This window comes from Pistacia vera, unplaced genomic scaffold (assembly GCF_008641045.1).
Source record: "Pistacia vera cultivar Batoury unplaced genomic scaffold, PisVer_v2 Contig40, whole genome shotgun sequence".
Classification (NCBI taxonomy): Eukaryota; Viridiplantae; Streptophyta; class Magnoliopsida; order Sapindales; family Anacardiaceae; genus Pistacia; species Pistacia vera.
Genome location: NW_022196224.1, coordinates 832,852 through 849,202, shown reverse-complemented (window position 1 = coordinate 849,202; position 16,351 = coordinate 832,852). Strand labels below are relative to the sequence as shown.

The window sequence follows — 16,351 nt, the reverse complement described above, 5'->3', positions numbered from 1 at the left end:
TATAATTAAAATAAACTTCAATGATTAATAATATCATGTGAAAATTATTGTACATAAAAAAATATTAAGATGATTGCTTCAAAGATAGAAACTTCATAGCTAGGATCATTATTCATTGCACCTTATTTTTTTTTTTATAAAATAAGATGTCAAAAAAAAAAATCAATGATTGAATTAACATATTTTAAATGACTAAGATTATATTTAATAAATTAATATGATGCTTATAAATTAAAAAATTAATTAAACCCCTATGGATTCCTTCAAAGAGAGGAAAGAAGGTGGAGTTCATTATAGGTTTTATAATTATAAATATTATAATATTCATTCATATAAGATAATGCTTAATTATGATATTATAATAAAATTAATAATATGATTTTATTTTACTTTTATATGTCATATAATTAAGCTAGTTTTATAATATTAACTATTTGGGTAAATGATTTATAGTGTTGAGATAATCTTTCTTACACCAGAGATACATTATAACCAATCAATCATAAGACGAGTATATCTTAAATACTTTGATATAATACTATATGATTGGTTAATTGTATGTACATATGCTAAAAAAACATATATATTTCATAATATTATCTTATTTTTTCTTCTTTCGAGTTGGGATTAATTAATTACCTTATTGAGGTCATGAAACTGCTACATAAGATTTGTTATAATTATAATAGTATGATTGTCGAGAAAGTTTCGACCATGAATCCTGAATCTAAAGTTAAGCTAATTGAACTACATCATCAAGTCAATCTCATAAATATCATCTTCTTTCTCCGTTTAACAATAAGGATAAATCATCTCATTTATCATTCATAATCTTAAAATCAATTATCTAACAATATGAGTAGTGATACATGCATAAACTAATGTATCATAACTCTTTTATTATCACGTCATTTATCTATATTAATTAACATTTATTGAATTGCTTTTGTATACAAATTCATCCATTCACTTTGTAATACCTCAGCCCACAACTGACCCAACATTATCAAGATATTATTCGCTTTTAATAACTTGGGTGGCTTGACTTTCAAACTCAATCCCTCACGAATTTGTTTTCAGGCCTAAAAACCTTTGTTGAAGCCTAAAATACATTTTGATATTTGGTAGATTCTTTTAATATTTGACCAGCTCAGACCCTTCATTCCCAAACGATGTAAGATGTCTCACATTTTGTACCACATCAATAAATATGAAAGAATTATATATCCAATATTATTCTTGACGACGTTAGTCAAAGTATAACATTACAGAAAGATTAATTCCATGCACTCGTCCATCTCCCACAACATCGTGTACAACAACAAGAACAACAAAAAATATCAAATTTCACTCAAGAATTTTTCCAAAGTTTTGAAGCAAAATTATTGGGGAGAGAGTGAAGGAGTGAGAGTGGTTGTGGACGTGGACGTGGAAGCGGACGTGGAGATGGGAAAAAAAGCTGACACGTGAGTAAAGGGTGTGCATGTGTTTCTGTGATGGCAATGATGTGTATAGCATGTGTACGCTTGTCTGATTCGGCTCTGTTTTGATCATAATTTTGTACGGTGATTATTTTATATCTTTTATTTAGGTGGTCCTACTGGTCCCCACGTGTTATTCTTGTGGGACCACACTACCCCAACTACACCTTACCACACAGGATTATATTTAAGGTTTGGATTTTGTTAAGAGGTCAATTCTACCTAGTTTGTTTGAGTAATTAGGTGATTAGTTGGAAAGGATTAAACTAGATATTGGTTCAAAGGCTAATCATCTAACTAATATGATTGAATTAAGTATGGGGGTAACATTACCGTCAACGATGACCTTTCGATTTTGGCCTACAAGCTCTCAACCAAATCTGGGACGAACATTAGAATGTATTCATTCAAATTAATTAATGTTATCTCCGTATTATTGTGTTATTTATAATTATTGGTTATAAGGTTAATTATGTAACTCATTAGAAAGAATTACGAATAACAAATAACATTGATTTTAGGTTGTGATCTTAAGTATCAATGTAAGGGGTTTTAGTTAAACCTCGAACAAAGTTCTAAATGTGCTCATTTTAGATAATGTTACTTCTATATAGTAATTGTTACACATAATTAATTATTGTAGCACGAATATTAGAATAATTTTTAATTTGTTTTTGAAAATTTCTCATATATGTAAATCTCAAGGGGTTGGTTTGACGGTTAAAGAGATTTGCTCCCTTCATTGATCTCTTCGATTCGAACCTTGGACCGCCTACTATGTTGTGACTTACCGGACTTATAAAATATTCAATAGATCTTAAAAATTGGTTGATATACGTGCAAATTGGCATTAACATTGAAAAAAAAAAATCATATAATAAAAAATTCAACAGAAATCAAATGTAATCGTATGTACTTTTTTAAAATATGAATATCAGCGGTACAAGTCAGACTAATAAGTGACTGACTCCTTAGTAATATTAGTAAAGTAATAAATTCATGGCAACTACTACTTATCTACTTGGACAATAGAGATAAAATGTTTTCATTATAGAAATGAAACCATTTCACCTGCTTTCTGAAAATCGATGAATTTAATATTTTATGGAGCGACTAAAAACCTAAGGAGTAGGTTACTTTCACAAATTCTGTTCCCTGGTAAAGCTGCATTTCTCATTAAATATATTAACCCCATTTGAATTCTCTGGGTTCAGTGTCGCAAGTGCATGAATGTGCATTCATGCGAAGTCAAGAACTCAAAAATGAAAAAAAAATTTAAATGCTAAGAATATATATATATAATCTCTTACAAGATTATGCCAATAATTTGGCATCCAATTATTCGAGCATGATATCAAGTTCATTGTAGGATTTTCATTACTGTTTTACAGGGGATCCTCCATAATCGAAAATGAATTAAATGCCTCTTGGTTCGGGTTAAATGCTTGCCAACTATTAAAAGGATTAACCTATTAGTTGATTTAATCTACCCGTTCTTGTAATCTTAAGACTAACTTATGTTTATTTTGGTTCATCCTAACTGAAATTTTTTGATCTATCCCTACTTTTCACTGTACTCAACATTGGAAATAAATTCCTGTTTACGACCCTATAAATAAACCCTTGTGTTGAGAGCACAAAACTGTATTTGTGGGCGCCATTAAGGTAGCAAAATGGGGATATTTTTTCAAGCAGCATTTAATCAGTCTAAGCTTGGGACAGTTAAATAATGAAATGCAGAATGCAGAAAATTGAAGAATTGTGGTTGGAAACAAGTAATGTGGTTGGGGAGATAATATTAATTCAGCTTTTGAATGAAATTGACTTAAGCTTGTTCTCCAAAAACACCTCAGGATTTGTGTTATTATATCTTACAAGACAATTGTTTATTCCTGTGGCCCATATTAGTTTAAACATCACTAATACTTTATTAAATTGCCTACCAACTATAGGATTTAAAATGGGAGAAATGTAGTTTTCAAAGCTTAATCTTGTAACTTAATATTCTAATACAATCTATATGTCGTTTAACTTTTCCTATCTTATGATGTTGAGAGATGAGTTAAAAATTTAAGTTATAATATGGTGAACTTATATTTAACAACCATTTTTTTATAATAATGTTTTGTTTATAATCGAATTATACAATTAAATAAAAATTATACAAAATTTATATAAAATAATTATTTTATCTTGTAAATATAACATTACTCTGTTTTTTTAACCGTAAAATTTATATAAAATAATTATTTTATTTAAGTTGTATATGAATTTCTAGATACCATTTTATGAAAATAGTTGAGGCATAATTGTACTGGAAAATCTAACCAAAAAATGTCTCAATCAAACTTTTCCCTGTCGGATTTTGGGGCATGTTTGTTTTCAAGATATTTTATATCAAGATATTTAAGAGTTGTTTGGTTTGATCACGTAAGACTAATAATCAAATTATTTACAAAATTAAAATAATTTCGTTATATTTTATCAAATTCATTATTTGTAATACAAATTATAAATATATATCGTAATATTGAAAAGATATTTATATAAGGATACTAGTTTCCAGATATTTAAAATTTTTAAAAACCCGTAATACTTATAGATTGTTGGAATATTATGGTTCGATTTTCTATTTGTTCTCATATAAACTTGTATGTTTTTAAGAAAACTATTTAATGAAGAATATAAAGAATAGAATTATGAGAGTTATATTATGAATTGAAATATGAATCCTATTAGAAATAGAATGTCTCATATCATAACTATGTCTCATATCATAACTATAAATATAGGGATGAGAACTAATTCAAAGTTATAAGAGAATGCGAGAACACATAATATTTGGTGTACGGTTATTAAACACCGTAGGTAGAGTGTTGCTCTAAGTATTGGGTTGAGCATAGTTAGAAACTAAGGTGTGTTTGTTTCGCAATTTTTACCCTATCCTATTTCTATCTTATCCAAAATACACATTTGTTTTCCTATTCTGAAAATATTATTCTATTTTATTAAATTATTTTTAAATCCCCTAGGTTTGTTAATTTAACTAAACACCCCCAAAAAAGTTTAAAAATTAATAAAAACACCCCCACCAACCTACATTTGCCCGATTCCGACACCCACTGCCGGAAGGTGGTCGAAATCTCATATAATGGTGCATTATCGGCTGGATCTAGCCTGTAGTGCACCTATCAAGCCTTTTTTGGCCAGATCCACCATGGATTTGGCCGGAAAGACCAGATCTATAGCCAAACATATGGCCGTTGATGGCCAGATCTTTGGCCGTAGCTAGTCCTCAATGACGGCCATATCTTTAGCCATCGTTGACGACCAAACACGGCCAGATCTAATCGTAGATCTGGCCTTTTTCGGCTAGATCCATGATGGATCTGGCTGGAAAAGGCCATATCGATGCACAATCGGCCAGATCCAGTCAGTCGTGCACTGATACGATGACTCTGGCCACCCTCGCGCGATAGTGGCCAACTGCCGGTATTTAATGGATAGGTAAGGGTGTTTTTGTTAATTTTTAATGTTTTATTACAAGAGGTGTTTAGTAAATTAACAAACCTAGGAGGATGTTTTGTTAATTTTTAAATCCTACCTCGTAATAACCACCCAATTTTATTTTTTTTTCAAAATATTATTCTAAAAAGTATTAAAATAATGAACTGAGCGCACCCTAAGATTGTTTTTGCTTTGTTAATTATGTACTGGGTTTATGGTGTTGTGTACTCTCGTATATTGTTTTTATGAAACTATAATGAATTTCTCTCATTCGTAGATGTAGACATGTTATGTCGAACCATGTAAATAACATGTATCTTTCTGTGGTGTGATTTTGTTCATATTTTGTTAATCTCGATGTATATTTTCCACTGCGTAATCTCTTAACAATAATTAGATATTAAAAAAAATTAAAAACATATTATAAAATTTTCTTTAGTCCTATTCATTTAGTATTTTTCTGTTGTGAGAACTATACAATTATCAGACAAGTTATCAAATTCCTTCTAATAAGTAATATTGAATATTCTCTCTCTTTTTTTTTTTCGCATCTCCTTATCTTCAACTCTATTATGGCATATGGATGTCCTTATCTCCAACTCTATTATGGCGTATAATTCCAAGATCTCTCGTATATCTCCAAAAGAATATTTAGCAATTATCCTTCCATACAGAATTTAAATAAAGTTTTTCGAAAACTTTTAAAAACGCATCTAGTTGAAATATTTTCGAAAACAGTTTCCGAATAAAATCATTAAAAAAAAGAATGAAAAGTCGTTTTCTCTTAAGATTCTGAGTGAAAATCAAAATGATAAAAAGGTAGCATAGATCCCAATTTGCATAAATTGATTAATAACCCTTCACCAACCTGAAACTTTTTTTGTTTTTATCCTGAGAATCTCAATCTCAAAGTTAGCAGGTGCCTTGGATCTATCATAATTCAAAAACCTTTTGCCTATTTCCATGCTTTGAACTCAAGCGAGATGTATTGGCAACTAGAAATATGTGAAAATGGGCCTCTCATGGCCCTACTTGCCTGCCCTGTTTGCTACAGAATTATTATTATTTTTTTTAACAGAAAATCAACCACCACATAACTCTCTGGGACCGCCATGAAAATTTGCAGTCGTGATAATTATGACGATGATGCTGAAGATGCCTCAGCACAGCTCAAGTTGGGTTCATTTTTTTGCAGGTTTTCTTGCTCAGAATACCAGCTAGATAGCTTTTAAGGCTTTCAAATCAGAACCCACCAAACTTTTAATGCAATTAAAGCCATTGTAGAGTCTCCAAGCACCAGAGTCTTGCAGGATGAGATGATTGTTTGTATATAGGAGACTAGAGTCAAGGAATTTTTGTAGCAAAAGATGCTTGTTCTGCATTTACTGTTGTTGAATCAACTCAATTTAAATCTTTGTTTCCCTCTCTTGGACACCATTGTACTCCAATATTATATAAGCGCTCTGGTATTTTCTATGAAAGCAGATGTTATTGAAGTATACACCATTGTACTCGAATATTATAAATGTATGTGAACTTACGAAAGACCTAAATTTTGGGCTTCTCTTAATAGAACTTACGAATATTAATTATGTTGATTATTATTATTATTATGGGTAGGTTAGTATAATTAATTATATAAAAATTGTAATCTAAAAATGATTAATAGGTCACTGAAATCTAGTCGTCGGAGTCAAATTCTAATTACCGAAAAAGTCTCGAAGAGATTAGGATGCGAAATTGGTATCAAGATGATCCTCTTTGTCAGATCTAACAATCTATATAACTTTTAAACACAAACAATGTGTATTTTGTTTGAGATCTGACGGAGAAAGCTTTCTTGTCGAATTCTCCTTCAAATCCTGGGAAAAAATAAAAATTTATTATCTTTAACAATTACATAAATAGATAGAGAATTCAATGACGAATATTTTGATATCTAGATTGTTACCAAAGCATGCCGTAAATTTTCCTATCATCTGATTCCGACAACTGTGACTGGTTTTCGGAAGCCAGATTCCGACCATTACATAATTCAAGATATTTAAATTTTAGAACTCATTTAATATTTTATATAAGTTTATATTCATTATGCATAGGGGTATATTAGGTAATTTGATCAATGTGTTCTGTAAAAAATTTCATTGTTCAGATTTAAGTTACTTTTTCTGTTAAGTAATTTTATTTGAAAATAAGTGATGATTTGTTTAAAAAAAAAAAAAAAATCAATTAAAAGACCGAAACTATATAGATTTAAATGAAAAGTGATAAAAATAAATAAAAAAGAAGCTGTTTTCAAGTTCAAGGAATTCTGCTTTTGGTCGGCCCAAGAAAGGCTCCTCATAATTGGGCCAGGTTGGGATTAAGCTTTCATTGGCCCAAACTATTGGGCTTACCAAGCCCAACTTACCCTTAACACGGCCTGGTACAGTATGGCATGGGTATTAGTACTGTTGGACTAGTAGCAAGGGCTAAGTCGGCCCAAACCGTAATAAATTTGATAAACGTTGCACCAAATTTGTGTTATACTCACATAACATGACAATTAATTTTGTCCACGCAACATTATTAATAAAATGATATAATAACCTCTCTTAGGTGGTCGGGTAGGACGATAAAGATTCTTAGGTTACTCAAAAAATTTTGAGTTCAATTTCTCTCGATTATTAATAGGGGTAAATAGAGCTGGCAGTGGGCCGTGCCGACCTATGATCACAGTGTGACACAACACAACAAAAAGCACAATACGACATGACAAAAAACACAGCACGACATGGCCCACAATCATTGAACTGTGCATGGGCCTTAAAAAAGGCATTTGGGCGTACATGAAAAAAAAATACTAGTCTATGTGTACAACTAAGATATATTTGAAAATTTTAAGAATTTAGAAATTAATAAAAATAAATAATAATTCTTAATTCAAACTTCTAAGTTTGTATTTTTAATTTATAATTATAACTTATAAGTAATAAAAAGTGTTGAAATTTAATAATATTTCAATGTCTCATTATTTTATCACTATGAAAAATTTATTATATTTCATAGTGATTATATATATTTTTTAATTAATATAAATACAAAATGTCACTAAATATAACAAATAAAATATTTTTATAATAAGTATTAATAATAAATCAAAATTATCATACAGGCCGCCCCACGACATGGCTCAAGGCATACCACGATTTATAACGGGCCATGTCGTGGGCTTTCAAATTTGGTGAGCTGGCACAACACGATAGGATACGAATTTTTGCGTGCCTTGACATGGCACGGCTCACGACAAGATGAATCTTGAATTTTTAGACACAATATGGCCCATCGCCGGCTCTAAGGGGTAAGCATTAGATTCCCCTCAATTTGATTGTTAATACTTTAGAGAAACATTTCAATTTATTTATCGCCTTGACCCTTGTTCATGATTCAACTCATATTACACTATTCTATGGATTAGAATCTGAGTTAAGGGTTATTTTAGACACGATGTTAAAGGTGATCTTTTATGAATTAGTTTTTCTATGTTGAATTAGTTTTTCTATGTTTTATTTTTTGCAATATAAAAAATAATTAGAAAATATGAAAAAATGACGACGTGTTCGAAATATTTATTTTATAATAGTATTTGAAAGAAAATGCGAAAAAAATGTAACGAACTTTGTTGGAGATGGGGCTAATATTGGAATTTCTCCCTCTTTGATTACATGTGCCGCACGCTTTTCCCATTTACAGTATCTTATGGAAGAAAGAAATTGGGAAGAATAAAAACAGAACTCAAAATCTTCAGACCAAACCGAAGTATACGCAAAATTTAGTGCAGAACAGAGAAGAATCAACGCAACAGAGTTGCCTAAGCTGAACCCACTGACGTTTCAACCCCTTCAAACAAGCCAACACCATTATCTTCAAATTCAATTCAACCTGAACAAGTCAAATGGAACCCAGAAACCGCTTAAACAAGAAGCATTTCTTTATATAAAAATATACAATTACTTACTATATATATGCATATATATGATGCAAGTGTATATATATTTATGTATGTTATAGATAGATATAGATCTGCTTTGCTTTGGGAGTTTTGAAGATGAGTGGAGATGGGGAATCGTTTCATTTTCCAACTACAAGAGACATTTTTGCCCACGCTATTGCTGGAGCTTCTGCTGGTTTGTTTTATTACTTTCTTTGTTTCTTTGTTCATTTTTTTGGGGTTTGGTGGGGTTTGAATTTTGTGTAAAGTTTGAGAATTTTGTGTTCAATTTTGAGGGTTTTATAAGGGTTTTCTTGATTCTTTGTTTTTGGTGTTGTTTTAGGTGCAATTGCAGCGACTTTTGTGTGCCCTTTGGATGTGATCAAGACAAGATTACAAGTACATGGCCTTCCTCAAGGGCCTCAGTCTGGTCGTAAAGGTTAATTCTCTAAACCCTTTTGGTATTTTTTTCTGGTGTTAATTCAGGTGTAGTTTTTTGGCTTTAATTTAGTTTGACTGGAGTAGGGAGTGGAGTTTGAAATTTGTAGTCAAGGGTTCGTATAGTTTTTAACTAAAATAAGTCAAGTGAAATTAGTAAACTTCTGCTGCTTGCTAGTTGCGTTCTGAAGAGGAAGAAATAATGTTTGCAGATGATTTGCAATCTCGATTATGGCCATTGGTCATCGAGTTTCAAATGAAACAGTTCCTTAAAATCTAAAGATGAGGACATGGCGACATTTGTGCACTTGGTAAGATGAATAAGATGATTGTAATTTTGTTCACATTTTGGGTAAATGATGGACTGTCCGTATGAGTTTTGTGCCGGAAAATTGTTGTAATTGTAAGCTGGTAGCAGTCAACTAGGAACTGTGCAGGACAAACTGCTGGTCATGAAACCTAGTGTTCACTATGCTTCTATCTATAAAGTAGTATTTCTATTAATGCCAATATGTGGTGCTTTTTGCTTATGAGAGAAAAAAAAAAAATTGCATTGGTGATACTTTGGATGCATATTTTTATTTCTGATTTTAGCTGCTATCAACAATTGGTATTCTTATTGGTGCGCTTCTTTTTTCTCTTTGCTCAGGTAGTGTCATTATAACTAGTCTACAGCACATATTAAAAAATGAAGGCTTCAGGGGAATGTATCGTGGCCTCTCGCCAACAATATTAGCATTACTTCCAAATTGGGCAGTGAGTGCTACTTTCAGTGCTTTGTTTCCAGAAGGAAAACAAAGATTGCTTGAAACCCCTTCTACATTGTTGAAAGACAAGCCTTATTAAAAAATATTATATTGTTATGTTAATTTTTTTTTTTTCTCTAGTTGAATTATGCTAAGGTTCTCTTTTAATCACTAGGGCCAAGAATGTGATCATTTCTATGATGTGCTACTCAATTGTGTTTTCCCAAATCTATCTCAACCCTATCTTTTTTTTTTTGTCAAATATTTTAGAGAATTACTTTGATGAAGAAATCTAGTTTTTCCCTTAGTAATTGGTTCAAAAAGGACATTCAAGTTTTTAGAACCTATTTTTATCTATCAGTAAATGCTGCAAGTTTTGAAAATAACCCTCCCTTTTTCTCCATCAAAAGTCAGCTTTCAGCCAATTTTCTGAACAATTAGTAAGAGGCCAAGGGATTGTGGCTTTTCAGAAGCAAGATTGTCTTTCCTAGTCTTTGTAATGTTTTTGTTAGGTTGAAAGGGTATAATCATATAACAAGATCATTTATGGATAACTCCCCAAAGAACCACTCGTTCTAGGTGAATGTAAGCCAACTTTTGTTTGAAAAATTTGGGAATTTCACTGGCATGTATTCACCCCATATGTTACTCAAAAATCGATTTCAGATCCAGGGCATCAACTTTCTGTCTCGATTTAATTTAACTTCTCATATAATACTTTTTTTTTTGTCTTTTAGCTAAGATTTGAATATACTATTATGTCTCTTAGAATTTTGCTAAGTTACAGGAGTGATCATTTTATATGTAGGTATACTTCACAGTTTACGAGCAACTTAAAGGCCAACTCCATTCAAATGGTTGGTTTATTTTTTTTTTCAGTTGACAAAATATGTGTTTTTCTTTATTTGAATTCTTAGGAAGAAATGTTATTCTGCTGCTTAAATCAAGTTATTGCTGAGCCAAGTACTTTTGAACATTGTTGAGTCTGATTCCATTGATATTCTATATTGACATATTGTAGGGGATAGCAATAAACAGCTCACAGTCGGTAAAAATATGATAGCTGCTGCTGGTGCCGGGGCTGCCACGGCCCTCACAACAAATCCATTGTGGGTTGTTAAGACCAGACTCCAAGTAAGTGCATTATCTTTTGTATGCAATATCATTATTTATTTAAAGCTAGGACGTCAGTTCTTGTGTCTATAACATACTTGGTTGCATGCATGATTGGTGAAATTTTATTTCTAAGGTAGTATAGCCATGTCCATGAAATTTTTTTATGTAGAACACCCCTTAGTTTTAGTTATTGGACTATGTTTTTGTTTTGTCTGAACATTCTTCTCTGTCACTGTCTTGCTGCACATCTGGAACCAGTATTTATAAGTTGCATAGGATGGAGTTTGGAGGATCAAACTCCTTCAATGATTTTACAGATATAGTTCAAGTGGCATTCATTTTTTTTTACTTGTTGTATGGAGTATTTCACATTTATACCATTATTGTTGTCCCAGTTTGGGCATTCATGTATTTTTCATCTCTTTTAGACTCAGGGAATGAGGCCGGATGTAGTTCCATACAAAAGCATACTTTCTGCTTTGAGAAGGATTACACATGAAGAAGGGATTCGTGGGTTGTATAGGTCAGTACTTTAGTTTCTAAATTGTGAAATCTGGAATTTTTTTCTTCTTTGGATCCAACCTTTCAGAGCATCGAAGTAAGAAATTGGTTATGACTCAGTTTACTAGTCTCTCTGTGGAAACTTTGCTATTACAATTTTAGTTTGACATAACTACTTTCTTTCAATACTTTTGGTCTCTTGATGCTATTTTTATGGTCTGAAACAGTGGTATTCTGCCTTCGTTGGCTGGGATTAGTCATGTTGCTATTCAGTTTCCTGCATACGAGAGAATCAAGTCTTTCATGGCTAAAAAAGGTACTATGATCTTTATCTTCTGTTTAGTTCTCTTCTGGGCTGAAGATTTTGAATATTTCCTTGATTTATAATATTTAGGTTTTGCTAATCATTTTAAATTTTGAGTCATCAGAGAATACAGAAGTTGATAAGCTAAGTCCTCCGAGTGTAGCAATTGCCTCTTCTGTATCCAAAGTACTTGCTTCTGTCATGACTTACCCGCATGAGGTATGTGCGGCTGGGCTCTCTTCTCTAATTTACTGGCAGTGGATGGCTCCTGAGAATCTCTCTGTGGTATATAAATGTCCATTCTAATTTTCGTTATCCTGCATGTAATGTCTGAATTTCATATAATCCAGGTTATCCGTTCAAGGCTGCAAGAGCAAGGGCAGAACAGAAAGGTTGGGATGCAATATGCAGGAGTCGTTGATTGCATCAAGAAAGTGTTCCAAAAGGAAGGTCTCCCTGGTTTCTACCGAGGTTGTGCAACAAATCTAATAAGAACAACTCCATCAGCCGTAATTACATTTACCAGTTATGAGATGATGCAAAGGTTCTTGCAGCGGGTTCTACCCCTGGATAAAGAGCATTCACAAAAGCACCCAAAACCTGATGGAAATGTCAAGCCTCAGCCGCAAAACAGGGGAGCCGGGGACAAAGAAAACGACACCATTTTGCGACAATCACAAATCCAATCAAATAAGATTACTCCCTCAATTCCTCTGGGAAACAAGGATCAGCTAACGGCAAAACACTGATTCATTTTTGTTCTTCTTCCAACTTACTTCCCTATTGGGGAAATTCTTCCATAAAAAAGTTGAACAGCATAAATTAACTGTAAGGTAATAAAAAGTGTATTTTTTTTTTCCTTTTCAATGAATTTTGTTGATTAGCTTCATTATCTCCTGTTTGTGCAGTTGTTCAATTTTTTTCTTTTCAGATGTTGTATAAAATTTTAAATCATTCAATGTATGACCCAAATTCTTTTTCTCCGAATATTTTCCTTCTGAGTCATTAGAATATTTCATTTCAATCTGGAGAAATGGGAATCTTTCCACTTTAGCAAAGATGATATGATGGAATACGGAATAATGCGTGGGGTTGAATTTTTGGTTTTAATTTTCTGGTCGTACAAAGCAGTTAAAAGAGAGAGGCATCTCCTGGAAAACTATCAGTGTTTCTTGTGTTGCAGGATTTTCATTACTTTTTACAGAGAGATCTTCCGGAAAGAAAATGAATTGAAATGCCTCTTGGTTCGGGTTAAATGGCTGCCAACTACTAAAAAGATTAACCATTAGTCGATTTAATCTACCTGTTTCATAATCTTAAGACAACTCATGTTTATACAATGTAGGATCACATCATCGGTCAACCTTGAACTATGGATAACGTTTTTCAAGGTCGGATGCACTCTAGTTGAAGTGTGCATAACCTACCCTCAAATTGTTCAAAAAAATATTAAAATATACAATTTTGGATTTGATCACCTACAGAAATATTAATATGAATTAGTTTTATTTTGGTTCATCCTAATTAAAATTTTGGATCCGTCCCTGCTTTTCAGTACTCGACATTGGAAATAAATTCTGATTATGACCTATACATAAACCCTGTGTTGAGAGCACATAACTGTATTTGGGGCGCCATTAAGGTAGCAAAATGGGGATATTTTTTCAAGCAGCATTTAATCAGTCTACGTTGGGACAGTTAAATAATGAACTGCAGAATGCAGAAAAATGAAGGGTTGTGGTTGAAACAAGTATGTGGTTGGGGAGATAATACTAATTCAGCTTGTGAATGAAATTGACTTAGCGTGTTCTCAAAAACACTCAGGATTTGTGTTGTTATAACTTACAAGACAATTGTTTATTCCTGTGGCCCATATTAGTTTAAACATCACTAAACACCATTATTAAATTGCATACAACTATAGGATTTAAAATGGGAGAAATGTAGTTTTCAAAGCTTAATCTTGTCCTCGTATTAATATGGGTTGAAATATTGTAACTTAATTTCTAATACCATCTATATGTCGTTAACTTTTCCTGACTACGATGTGAGAGATGACTTAAAAATTAAGTTATAGTATCATGAACTTATTTTAACAACTTTTTCTTTTTATAATAATATTTTGTTTAGGATTGATTCATATAATTAAATAAAAATTACAAAATTTATATAAAATAATTATTTTATTTTTATCTGATTATATGATTAATTATAAGCATAACATTTTTTTTTTTTAATCGTAAAACATATATGTATTGAATTTCTAGTTACCATTTTATGAAAATAGTTGAGGCTAGTTGCCTGGAAAATCTAACCAAAAAATGTCTTAATCAAACTTTTCCCTGTCGGATTCTTGGCTTGTTTGTTTTCAGATATTTTATATCAAGATATTTAAGAGTTGCTTGGTTTGATTCTTGGAGTTGTATACTTCAGCATTAATGGGTAACGGAGATATACTCGGGGTCTTGTTGAGTAGCATCCTCAAGCTCGTAGATAATTTTGGGTCTTTTATATATAATCGTTATAAGATTTTTTTAAGTTACTAATTCTATTGGGTTAGGTTTAGAATATGAATCTTTGTAAAACTAGGTTTAATCTATTAAACCTAGTAATAAACATACTTTTCTCTTTTATGGGTGTGAGAGCAATTCATTCATTGTAAACGAGAGAAGTGAGACATATTACAATATATTGACTCAATTAGACGTAGTCACATTAGGTAAACAGGATAAATTATACGTATTATTTTCTTGTACTATTTAATTTGTTTTTTACTATTATATTTATTCTTGTTGTTGTCTCTATTCGTTATTGATCACTAACACTAATAATCAGTCATATTTTTCCTAAAGGAAATGGGAAAAAGCTATTTTTTTTTTTTTTACTTTTAAGTTTTAACTGAATATTAAGACTTTGTTATTGTCTTAAAAACGTCTCCAAAAATTCACCATTTTAATTTTTAAATTCCAATCACGTTACTATTTACTTTTATTGTAGCAGATATAGGGATACACACAATTAAGAAATTAAAATCAAATTATTTACAGAATTAAAATATTTCGTTATTTTTATCAAATTCATATTGTAATACAAACTATAATATATAATCATAATTGAAAAGATATTATAAATGGATACAGTTTTCAGATATTTAAAATTTTAAAAACACCATAATACTTATAAATTGTTGAGATATTGTGGTTCGGTTTTCTATTTGTTCCATATAAATTGTATCTTAAAAAACTATTTAATGAAGAATAAAGGATAGAATTATAAGAGTTATATTATGAATTAACATATGAATCTTTAGAATAGAATGTCTCATATATAACTATGCTCATATCATAACTATAAATATAGGGTGAGAACTAATTCAAAGTTATAAGAGAATGGCGAGAACACATAATTTGTGTACGGTTATTAAACACTACAGGTAGAGTGTTACTCTAAGTATTGGATTGAGCATGTTAGAAACTAAGGTGTGTTTTTTACAATTTTTACCCTATCCTATTTCTATCTTATCCAAAAACACATTTGTTTCCTATTCTAAATATTATTCATTTTATTAATTATTTTTAATCCCAGGTTTGTTAATTTAACTAAACCCCCAAAAAAGTTTAAAAATTATAAAAATACCCCCACCAACTTATATTTGCCCGATTCTGAACCCACTGTGAGGTGGTTGAAATCTCATATAATGGTGCATATCGATTGTATCTAGCTGGTAGTGCAGCCTATCTAGCCTTTTTTGGCCACATTACGTGGATTTGGCCGGAAAAAAGTCAGATCTATAGCCAAACATATGGCCGTTGATGGCCAGATCTTTGGTCGTAGACTAGTCCTCAATGACGGCCATACTTTGCTATCGTTGAGACAAACACGGCCAGATCTAACGTAGATCTGGCCTTTTTCGGTAGATCCATGATGGACTGGCTGGAAAAGGCATATCAACGCACAATCGGCCAGATCAGTCGTCGTCTACTGATACGATGACTCTGGCCACCCTCGGCGGTGGTGGCCAACTCCGGTATTTAATGGGTGGGTAGAGGTGTTTTTGTAATTTTAATGTTTATTAAGAGGTGTTTAGTAAATAACAAATAGGGGATGTTTTGTTAATTTTAAACCTACCTGTAATAACCCCAAATTATTTTTTTCAAAATATTATTCTAAAAAGTATTAAAATAATGAATAGCGCATCCTAAGATTTTTGCTCTGTTAATTATGTATGGTTTATGGTGTGTGTACTCTTTATATTGTTTTTATGAAACTATAATAATTTTCTCATTCG

General features: G+C 31.6%; 1 protein-coding gene across 2 annotated transcripts; it reads left to right on the top strand.

Moving 5' to 3' along the window:
* Window positions 1-8,719: 8,719 nt before the first annotated feature.
* On the top strand, window positions 8,720-13,045 carry LOC116141773 (nicotinamide adenine dinucleotide transporter 2, mitochondrial-like). 2 transcript variants are annotated; one of them, XM_031427252.1, is made up of 9 exons: window positions 8,721-9,154; window positions 9,302-9,397; window positions 10,046-10,152; window positions 10,951-10,999; window positions 11,164-11,276; window positions 11,687-11,781; window positions 11,987-12,075; window positions 12,188-12,282; window positions 12,414-13,045. In XM_031427252.1, the coding sequence occupies exons 1-9, from the start codon at window positions 9,076-9,078 to the stop codon at window positions 12,810-12,812; spliced, it is 1,122 nt and encodes a 373-aa protein (XP_031283112.1). In that variant the 5' UTR covers window positions 8,721-9,075; the 3' UTR covers window positions 12,813-13,045. The 2 variants fall into 2 exon arrangements, with proteins under 2 accessions (XP_031283113.1, XP_031283112.1); XM_031427253.1 differs by lacking the exons at window positions 10,046-10,152; window positions 10,951-10,999 and having other exon boundaries at window positions 8,720-9,154.
* The last annotated feature ends 3,306 nt before the right edge of the window (window positions 13,046-16,351 follow it).

What these genes read in the sequence shown, in the direction of transcription:
- LOC116141773 (XM_031427252.1), top strand. Translation starts at nt 9,076, where the DNA reads ATGAGTGGAGATGGGGAATCGTTTCATTTTCCAACTACAAGAGACATT. An exon ending in TATTGCTGGAGCTTCTGCTG is followed by an intron (nt 9,155 to 9,301) that starts GTTTGTTTTATT and finishes GTGTTGTTTTAG; the next exon opens with GTGCAATTGCAGCGACTTTT. An exon ending in GTCTTTCATGGCTAAAAAAG is followed by an intron (nt 12,076 to 12,187) that starts GTACTATGATCT and finishes TTGAGTCATCAG; the next exon opens with AGAATACAGAAGTTGATAAG.